The 10,092-nt window shown below is 42.8% G+C and overlaps 1 protein-coding gene across 30 annotated transcripts in view; it reads left to right on the top strand.

Annotated features, from left to right (window-relative positions):
- UBAP2L (ubiquitin associated protein 2 like) overlaps positions 1-10,092 on the top strand; it is a 51,020-nt gene that overhangs the window by 581 nt on the left and 40,347 nt on the right. For 11 of the 30 annotated variants that reach the window (XM_032154468.2, XM_032154459.2, XM_032154456.2 and 8 more), the window contains exons 1-4: positions 122-223; positions 4,331-4,460; positions 6,538-6,615; positions 7,858-7,968. In XM_032154468.2, coding sequence (XP_032010359.1) covers positions 4,371-4,460; positions 6,538-6,615; positions 7,858-7,968 — 279 coding nt within the window. In that variant the 5' untranslated portion in view covers positions 122-223; positions 4,331-4,370. Of the gene's footprint in view, positions 1-95; positions 289-466; positions 645-4,330; positions 4,461-6,537; positions 6,616-7,857; positions 7,969-10,092 lie in introns of those variants that run through there. The other 19 variants (XM_032154469.2, XM_032154460.2, XM_032154467.2 and 16 more) reach the window with 6 other exon arrangements.

Here is a 10,092-nt window from a genome sequence, read left to right as displayed (position 1 = left end):
CGCGGAGCCAGAAACAGGTGTCTCGTGGCGAGGCGGCACGCGCACGCTTGCGTGCGCGCCCCTTTTGGCGTCACGCGCTGGGGGACGCAGGAAGGCAAGTGGGCGGGGAAAGGCGCGAGAGCGAGCGCGAGAGGGAAAAGGAGGGAGGGGGTGGGGAAGAGGGAATCTTATATCACGTGACAGGGGCGGCGCGGCCCGGGGTGTCAGTGTGGAGGAGACTGAGGTAAAGTTGGGAGCGCAGCGGCGTTGGCGGCGGCGGCGGCGGCAGCGGCAGCGCGGCGGGGCCGGGTATTGTCCGCGGCCCCTTTAAATCCGCGATCCCCCTTTTACCCTCCCTCTTTTCTCCCCTGCCCCCGCCGTATCCCCCCTCCCTCGGTAGGCCCCCCCGCACCGTGTGTTCCCCCACTGTACACCCCCCCCGAGTCATGCGAGCCCTGGCGCCCCCACCTCGAGTCGGCCGCCGGAGGTTTTGTTTATGGTTGGGTTCGCGGCCTAGTGGGCCGCGCCAGAGCCGGGGCCTCGATTTGGGAGCGTGGCCGGGGCGGGGCTTGGAGCAGCCGTAGGAAGGGGGGGCCATGCGGCTAGAACCTGAGAGGGGAGAGCGAGAAAGAGCGCGAGCGAGCCAGGCCTGGGCCTTGGCTGAGGTAGGGCCCTCTCTTCACCCCGGCCGGTGCCTGCGGAGGAGAGGGCCTCCTCCCTTTCCACCCACTGCGGGCCTCCTCTGATCCGGATCCGGCCTGGTTTGGGGGTGGCGTGGGGGAGGGAGGGCGATGGGGTGGAGCTCCCCCAAACTCCCCCATGTGGCCCTCAGTTTGGTGTGCGAAGGATTAATTTGTTCTGGCTGGGAGGTAGGGAGGAGATTGGCCCCGTGGGCTCTCGATGTGGCGCTGAGGGGGGTGAGCCTCCCATCCTCCACGCGTGGGCTTGCGTCCCCTCTCCGTTTCCAGGCTCTTTGTCAGCAGCTCTTATTACCCTCCCTTCTTTCTCACCATCCCAGTTCTTGGAATATGTTTTTGCTGCTGTCTTTAGCTTCCTGTTTATACTGTAGTTTGGGTACCCCAAACAATTATGTTATTTGGGAAGCTGGACATGGAGGCCCCCATAGGGTGTATTGCGCTTAAGGGACGTCACTAGAGCACTGGGGGTATTTGTTCACTCTTCTCATAATGGGACAGGAATGCCCAATTTCTTCAAACCCTTAACCTTGTGGACAGCCCTTAAATTGCTTTGCAAACTGATGTCACAAACTGGAGACTGCTCCTTTTTCACCATTCTTGAAATGTAGCCACCTCTGGTGTAGGATGTTGTGGAAAGAAAAACACCACAGTAACAGGCGTTTTTGTTATTATTGTTAACGTTTTTGCCTTTGACTCTCCCTGATTATTAAATGGAGAAATCCTTTTTTTTGTCTTCTCTCCCATCCTACTTTCCTCCGCCCCATATCCTGTTTTGGGGATACCTGATGTGACTTGCTGGGAGGTGATGGGCATTACTAGTAATCAGCATTTCTAGAGAATTAAAACATTTTGGCTGTGTATCAGTTGATAAAACTGCTTTGAGATCTGTCTCCATTGTACTTAAAAATTAGACTATCCCAATGATTATAGAGAATTAAAACATTTGGCTGTGTATCAGTTGATAAAACTGCTTTGAGATCTGACACCATTGTCCTTAAAGATTAGACTATCTCAATGATTGTTTCTTTTGTGAATGGGAAATATTGCTGGCACATAAACTAGTGATGAAAGGCCTAAAAATGTCCTGTTTTGTTTTTCATCTTTAAAGCTCCTCCTTGCTATGTCCTAACTGGGAAGTACTCTTACTAACTAGAGTTCAAGATGGTGGGGAAGGGGATGCAGGGGCCATTCCAACAAAGCATCTACAGAAATTAGTTGTTCTGTTAGAGGTAGCAAATTTTACCCAACCCAGTCCAGTTTCAGTTTCTGAATTGTTTCTTAAATTAGATTGTAAGCTCCCTGAGGGCAGTTACCAAATCATACTGCTTTTGTATTTTCCTGAAGTATTGGACACATAGTAGATTCTCAATAAATATTTGTTATTTAGTTTTTTCAGTGAAATTTCTCTGGCTATTTTTTTAAGTAGCTGGTTTTCAAAAAAGAGTCAAGGGCACTCCTGTGTTGAAACCTGTGTTTACTCTCACACTAGTTCCTTGGTCTCCAATACTTCTCACCCTACTTCCTTTAAATCTTTTTATTTTCTAAGAAAGAGCAAGTAAGTAACAAGATTCTTCACCTCCAGTGTGATAACTGGGAATGGGTCTGCTTGCTACTAATTCTGTGCCCTCAAGTGATCCATTCCAGATCATTTACTTTTGACCTGTTGCTCAGTGTTGTCACTACTAGGTGGTAAAATTTTCTTAGTCACATTTCGAAGCACTTGTAAGAGGGAAATGTTACTAGCAAGAGTGATTAGGAGGATTTTTTTCTTTCTTGGTTAATTATATCTTTCAAGATGACTTTTTAATATGTTTACATCTGACTAGTACAGTATATGCAGTAGTATATAGCTAGTCATGCAGTTTATATCTGCAATATAACTTATCCTCACAAATTGATATCACATGTGGAGTAGAAAACAGTCAATATTTGTAAGTTAAAGTAGTGGGTTGGAAATGACTATGCCATGTTAGAAACTTCATCTTAGAGCCAATTTTAAAACAAAATAGTTTTCCTCTCGTCTTGATATATATAAGGTATATATGTGTATATGTAGTCTTGTTGATTTGGATTTGGGGTACTTGGTTAAACTTTTTTTTTTTTTGTAAAGTTGAAACTTGACTATAATGCTAACCTGGGAAAATGGGCTACGGTGTAGCAAATAATCCTTTCTAGCTTGAAATATTTATGGGCCTTTGTGTGCCAATTTGTGTAGGGGGAAGAGGTAATGGGTTAAAAATTACCTGAGAAGCCGCCTTAAAAAAATCTTTCTTGATACAAAGACCTATGCAACCTATTGACGCAACTCGGTGAAGAATTTATGCACAGAAAAAGTCAACTTTCTCTTTGACATCCAAGAAAGTCAGATGAAATTCACTTCCCTAATAGTTAATCCTTGCATATTTCTTTAGAAGTCCTTCCTCCCACTCAAATCCAGTAATATCTCTGGGCAGTCTAGAATTACGCTGTATAAGGTTTCATTAACAAGAAAAATTAAATATAGAGCAGAAAAGTATAAACTTATCCTCTTTGGAAGGGAATAAATGCAGAGTAACCTATTATTTTGAGCACTCTATCATATGATTAATGTTTTCTTTTTTACTAAATGCAGCAGCTGAGACTGTATTATAAAACAAAGTATGAACTAAAGGAACTTGAATTCAGTAGAATCCTTCCTTGTTAGAAGTCTTGTAACAAAAACTATATTCTGGTTTGGGGAAGGCCCTGTGTGTTCTGTGTCTCTTTAAAGACTCAACTAAGTCATCTTGCCAGCATTAAGGTCTCAAGTTTAAAATGATTTCCTAGAAGCACTTTCTTCCAAATAAAACTTTGTGCTAGATGCTTTTGGTTTGAGACAAATTTGAGATTCCCTGTATATTAAGGTGAGTGGTGGAGGGTAATTGCCATTCTGGTTTCTTGAAAATGTGGACTAGGAGACCAAGAGAAGCACCTGTAAAAGCAGTGTGTTGGAATTATTTTCCAGAGAACAGAGATTCTGGACAAAGTCATTGGGGCTAATACGTACCCTGTTGAAGGCTGTGGTTTAAAAAAACAAAAAAAACCCCACAAACACAAAACAAACCCATAGCATACTGAGAGAGATGAAACTTGAGGGAGAAAGAAGAGTCTAGACTTGAACTTGTCCTTTCCCAAGCAATGGAGGTCACATGCAGTTTACATAAAAAAGGTTGTAAGGCAGGTAAGGCTGTTTTCTTAGGTGATTGAATACAGTATTTAAATTTATTTCTCTGGAGTGTAGACTAATCTTCCTTGGAAGGCTTTTGTTTCCAGACTTTACTGATTATCTTTCCTTCTGTCAAAGGTACTTCGGATACTTGCATCTATATAAAAGGCTTTTGATTATTAGCTAAATGTAAAGTCTGCTTATGGGGGACTAGTAACCAAACTGCTGTAACTTCTTAAAAGCATCCATCACTTACACATGCTTTATACATTTCTTGTTACATAAAAATGGATTAACAGCCATAGCTCCTTAAGGAATTTATCAAGCTAATTATGTTGTAAGAATAAATGAATCATCTTGATTTGTTCCTTTGAAGAAGTGAAAGTGTTTGGTGGTGAAGGTGCTGATAAGAGAGTTAAAAACATATTTTGCCCACATTTAATACCTAATTTTCTTTTAAATCTTTCAGTATTCTACCTTGTAAATACTGTTATTTGTATATACTGTAAATGATGACGTCGGTGGGCACTAACCGAGCCCGGGGAAACTGGGAACAACCTCAAAACCAAAACCAGACACAGCACAAGCAGCGGCCACAGGTAAATAACCCAAGGCATATGGATTCATGGATAGCATTGCCAGCTGATAACTGGTTTCCATGTAATACAGCATCATTCTGTGCTTTGAACTGTTGGTTTAGGTTCCTTATTTTTGTTTTCTAGTCCTTGGCTCTTTTTTTACTTAGGTCCTGATAACTGTTCATGGCATGCTGTAAGGCAAAATGCTTACTTTTTTGTTGTTTAATACTGTATTATGAGGCTTAGCACTTTATTATGGGTCCTGTGCTTTTTATCTTTTTTTTTTTTTTCTTTAAGATAGGATCTCCCTTTGCCTAGGTCAAAGTGCAGTGGCACAGTCACCATTCATTTGTAGCCTCAACCTCTGGGGCTTAAGTGATCCTCCCGCCTCAGCCTCCAGAGTAACTAGGACTACCAGTGCACACTACCATGCCAGGCTAATTTTAAAATTTTTGTAGAGATGGTAGTCTTGCTACGTTGCCCAGGCTGGTCTTGAACTCCTGGGATTATAGGTGTGAGTCACTGCCCGGCTCTATAATTCTTAAGATAGCATTTCCCTTCTCTTACCTGGGTCATTTTAGCAATACCTTTCTATTTCTTAGACCTTCCACCTTGATATCTCTCTCTTGTTTTTTCTTTTTTGAGACAGAGTCTCGCTCTGTTGCCCCCAGGCTTGAGTGCAATGGCGCCACCTCGGCTCATTGCAACCTCTGCCTCCCAGGTTCAAGCAATTCTCCTGCCTCAGCTTCCTGAGTAGCTGGGATTACATAAGTGTGCCACCATGCCCAGCTAATTTTTGTATTTTTAGTAGAGACAGGGTTTCACCATGTTGGTCAGGCTGGTCTTGAACTCCTGCCCTCAGGTGATCCACCTGCCTCGGCCTCCCAGAGTACTGGGATTACAGGCATGAGCCGCTGTGCCCTGCCCCACCTTGATATCTCTCTAGCCAGCCTTTTCCATTCCAGATTTTATCCTTTGCTCCTCTTTTCCCCAACTTGTCTTTTATTTTCCTCTCTGGTCCCATTGAGACCTTACCTGATTGTTCCTTTCCCATGAGGAGCTGGCAACTTCACTGTTTCTTCAAAATTAAATGAAACACTTTAGAGCATTGCTCAATTTTAAGTTTTAAAGAGTAAATTAACCTCTTAGATATTAACTTTGACATAGATATATTCTGTTTCTCATACCAGGTTGATGTTAGTTGGTATGTAATATGAATGAATTACTTACATTTCATTATGGTCAGATAAATTGAATATGTAAGATTAGGACTTCCCCCTTATGCATTTTTCTTTCATCTGTGTTTTCAAATGGATTTCTAGTAGAATTCTAATACTTAGTTGGGGCAGTAAAATTCCTAGTATCTGAACATACACTGGATATACAGAAGATATGTTGAGTCTATTGTCAGACTTGTAGTATTCTAAGCTCTAGGAATAAGAGGATGGTGTTGGTTATTACAGAAATAAGAATAGAGTTTACACATGGCTTTGTGACTTATCTTAATATGAATTAAGGGGCAGGTGTTTCAGAGTGGTTCTGTGATTCTAAGACGGAAGTCCCTTTAACTGTGAAGATTGCTGAATGAGTTCCTTACTCTTTCTGTAACAGTTTCACTCAATTTTTTGTCATTTTACTGATTTAAGCATCTTTTTTTTTTTTTGAGGTGGAGTCTTGCTCTATCGCTTAGGCTGGACTGCAGTGCCACTATCTCAGTTCACTGCAACCTCCTCCTCCCAGGTTCAAGCAATTCTCCTGCCTCAGCCTCCCGAGTAGCTGGACCTACAGGCGTGCACCACCATGCCTGGCTAATTTTTGTATTTTTGGTAGAGACGGGGTTTTGCCATGTTGGCCAGGCTGGTCTCGAACTACTGACCTCACGTGATCTGCCTGCCTTGGGCTCCCAAAGTGTGGAATTACAGGTGTGAGCCACCACCCACGCCTATCCCTGATTTAAGCATCCTAAATGGTGCTTTATTACTTGCTCATTTGTTACAAGGAAAAGAAAATCGGGGCAGTGGAGGCTGACGAAATAGGTTCCTGTTCTCTAAACTGTTGCCTCATGATTATGCTTTCTTGATCTCATCTCAATTCCTAGGCCACTGCAGAACAAATTAGACTTGCACAGATGATTTCGGACCATAATGATGCTGACTTTGAGGAGAAGGTGAAACAAGTGAGTGTATCACTAATTTACTATACGCTGTGAGAAAAGATACCAGGATTAAGGCATAATCAAATACCATAGATGGATGCCAGGATACTTTCTACTATAGGTGTTGAAAGAATTTTGATCTGAAATATAATAGGTCAGGCCAATAAATAAGTGCTTTCATTCTCTAATTTATTGTAGCCCTTTGTTTTGTTTTTTGTTTTTTTCAGATGAAGTCTCACTCTGTCACCCAGGCTGGAGTGCAGTGGCATGATCTTGGCTCATTGTAGCTTCTGCCTCCCGAGTTCAAGCGATTCTTGTGCCTCAGCCTCCCGAGTAGTTGGGATTACAGGTGCTCGCCACCACGCCTGGCTAATTTTTTGTATTTTTAGTAGAGATGGGGTTTCACCATGTTGGCCAGGCTGGTCTCGAACTCCTGACCTCAAGCGATCTGCCTGCCTCAGCCTCCCAAAGTGCTGGGATTACAGGTGTGAGCCACTGCACCCAGCCTATTGTAGCCCTTTGGAGAGATACTTTGTTTGGAAATTTTATCTTAATTTTAACCTCTTGCCTGTTACTGATGCCATTTTGTAGAAACTGAGCAGTTGTGGATATAGGAAATGTGGAAATTCATGCTGAAGCCTGTGTGTTTCAGAGTTTGATTCTGTATTTGATGCTTAATTGCTTTGTAAATACTTTTGGCCTCATCCCTGAACCACAGATGTTAATATTTGGCTTTTGGAAATAGAATACCAAAATTCTACATGTTTTCCTTTTTGGTGGGGGTGGGTGGTTCTGGAAAACCTGCTAGGCAAATTCTACATCCTTTTTCTTTCTTTCTTTTTTTTTTTTTTTTGAGACAGAGTCTTGCTCTGTGGCCCAGGCTAGAGTGCAGTGGCGCAATCTCAGCTCACTGCAACCTCCGCCTCCTGGGTTCAAGCGATTCTCCTGCCCCAGCCTCCCAAGTAGCTAGGATTACAGGCACCGGCCACCACGCCCAGCTAATTTTTGTATTTTTAGTAGAGACAGGGTTTCACCATTTTGGTCAGGCTGGTCTCAAACTCCTGACCTCAGGTGATCCGCCCACCTCGGCCTCGCAAAGTGCTGAGATTATAGGCATGAGCCACCGTGCCCAGCCCTCATCTTTTGCTTTTTAAACTTGTTTTTTTCAAGCTCAACTGACAGCGTTTCCCTTTACCTAGTTTCCTTTCATTGGGAGTGTGAGCATAAGCCTGTTCATGATGGTTACTGTTTTTTCTCTTTCAGTTGATTGATATTACAGGCAAGAACCAGGATGAATGTGTGATTGCTTTGCATGACTGCAATGGAGATGTCAACAGAGCTATCAATGTTCTTCTGGAAGGAAACCCAGACACGGTAGAGTGCTTATAGAGTGTTCCAGGACATGGGTCCTCAATTGGGAGGCTAGTAATATTCTAAAAGTAGCAAGTGGCAACACACCTTAAAGCAGAGCACCTTTTTCTCGAAGTAAAGTTGGGAACTTTCTTGGAGATTGTTCACCACAGGTTATAAATACTTAAAATTTATGTGTACTACATCCTTTTTATGAGGATAATGCTCACAGGAGAAAACAGTGAAATCAGTCTCTGCTAATTGGCCTGGAATAAATTATTTATTCCAGGCTAGTGACTGTTTTCAGGCTGTGGGGTTAGGCTGAATTAGAGGTGCGATTTGATAGCCTTGGATATTGCTGTTGAACAAAGTCACACATTATGCTTGATTCTGTTTTTTTCTTTTCATTTTATTTTATTTATTTTACATATTTGATTCTGAATTCAGGACATTCCCCTCAATATCAGCTTCGCATTGCACACTACTGTTTCATTGCCTGAACTTACTTCTGTTGAGGTAGCAGAGAAACAAGCTTTGTAGCCTGCTGACCATCCCTGGAGATGATAGGGAATATCTTAGAGGATCTCTTGCCCTGGAATTTAGACAAGTCACTTTCACTTCTCCTTCTCACTTCATGAGAATTCTGTTTTCGTGCTTGTCTTATGTTTGTACCAAATTGTAATCCTCTGACTGCCTTATTAATCTTTAGAATGTTCCTGCAATGCTTACTAGAGAAATTTTGTTTTTTTAATGAGCAGTGTATTATTATTATTTTGAGCCAGGGTCTTACTCTGTGGCCCTGGCTGGAGTGCACTGACATGCTGCAACCTCCTCGTCCTGGGCTTAGGTGATCCTCCCACTTCAGCCTCCTGAGTAGCTGGGACCACAGGCATGGGCCACCACGTCCAGCTGATTTTCCTATTTTTGGTAGAGCCAGGGTTTCTCCATGTTGCTCAGGCTGATTTCAAACTCCTGGGCTCAAGTGAGCTGCCCGCCTCGTCTTCCCAAAGTGCTCGGATTATGGGCATGGGCCACCGCACCTGGCCCAGTGTATTATTTTGAAATCATTTTCATTTATTGGGTCTTATACTGGGGCTCTTTGGTTGGAATAGATAATCAAAATTCATCCTTAGAGATAACAACTTTTTTTTTTTTTCTTGAGTCAGAGTCTTGCTCTTGTTGCCCAGGCTGGAATGCAGTGGCGCGAACCTGCTCTCTGCAACCTCTGCCTCCCAGGTTCAAGTGATCCTTTGCCTCAGCCTCCAGAGTAGCCGGGATTACAGGCATTCACCACCATACCCAGCTAATTTTTTTTTTGAGACGGAGTCTGTCTCTGTCTCCCAGGCCGGAGTACATCTCGGCTCACTGCAAACTCTGCCTCCTGGGTTCAAGCAATTCTCATGCCTCAGCTTCCCGAGTAGCTGGGACTACAGCCATGCACCACCATGCCTGGCTAATTTTTTGTATTTTAGTGGAGACAGTGTTTCACTATGTTGCCCAGGGTGGTCTTGAACTCCTGAGCTCAGGCAATCCTCCTGCCTCGGCCTTCCAAAGTGTTAGGATTACAGGCGTGAGCCACGGAACCTGGCCTCAGATACAACAACTTTCTGATACTACAGAGTCATTCCAGCTAAATGCAGGAGGTTTGTCAATTTCTTTGAGACAATGGGGAATAATAATGGAAAACTTTTAAAAACAATTGAATTTAAATTGGTGGGTTTTTTCTTCAAAAGTGTTGTCCTGGATTAAATTTTACACTATTGACCTTATTTGAATATTTACTGTCTGGCCAATCAAGATATAATGCTTTTGATTTGTTTTGGGTTTACTCTAGAATAATTGTCTCCAGATTTTATGGGGGGAATGAGGTGGGGCTATTTATGTTTTTTAAAAAGTCTGAATGTTTTTTCGCAAATCACATTTTATCTTACCTTCCAGCATCTTCTGTCTAGTGCTATAAGGCTGATGTTACACAGTATCAAAAAAGAAAATAAGCTGGAGAATATAGGTTTATGTTACGAATAAACCAGCTGCTAGTGAAACCAATGGGAAGCAAAGTCAGCTACCAGGGATGTTGGATGTATTTGGGTGGGTGAGATCATTTCAGAAAACTGAAGTTGCCTTTGGGAAGATAATAGTAATTCTTTC

Source organism: Hylobates moloch, unplaced genomic scaffold (assembly GCF_009828535.3).
Source record: "Hylobates moloch isolate HMO894 unplaced genomic scaffold, HMol_V3 SCAFFOLD_5, whole genome shotgun sequence".
NCBI lineage: Eukaryota > Metazoa > Chordata > Mammalia > Primates > Hylobatidae > Hylobates > Hylobates moloch.
The sequence above is the reverse complement of the archived record's forward strand: the minus strand, read 5'-3'. Positions and strand labels throughout refer to the sequence as shown.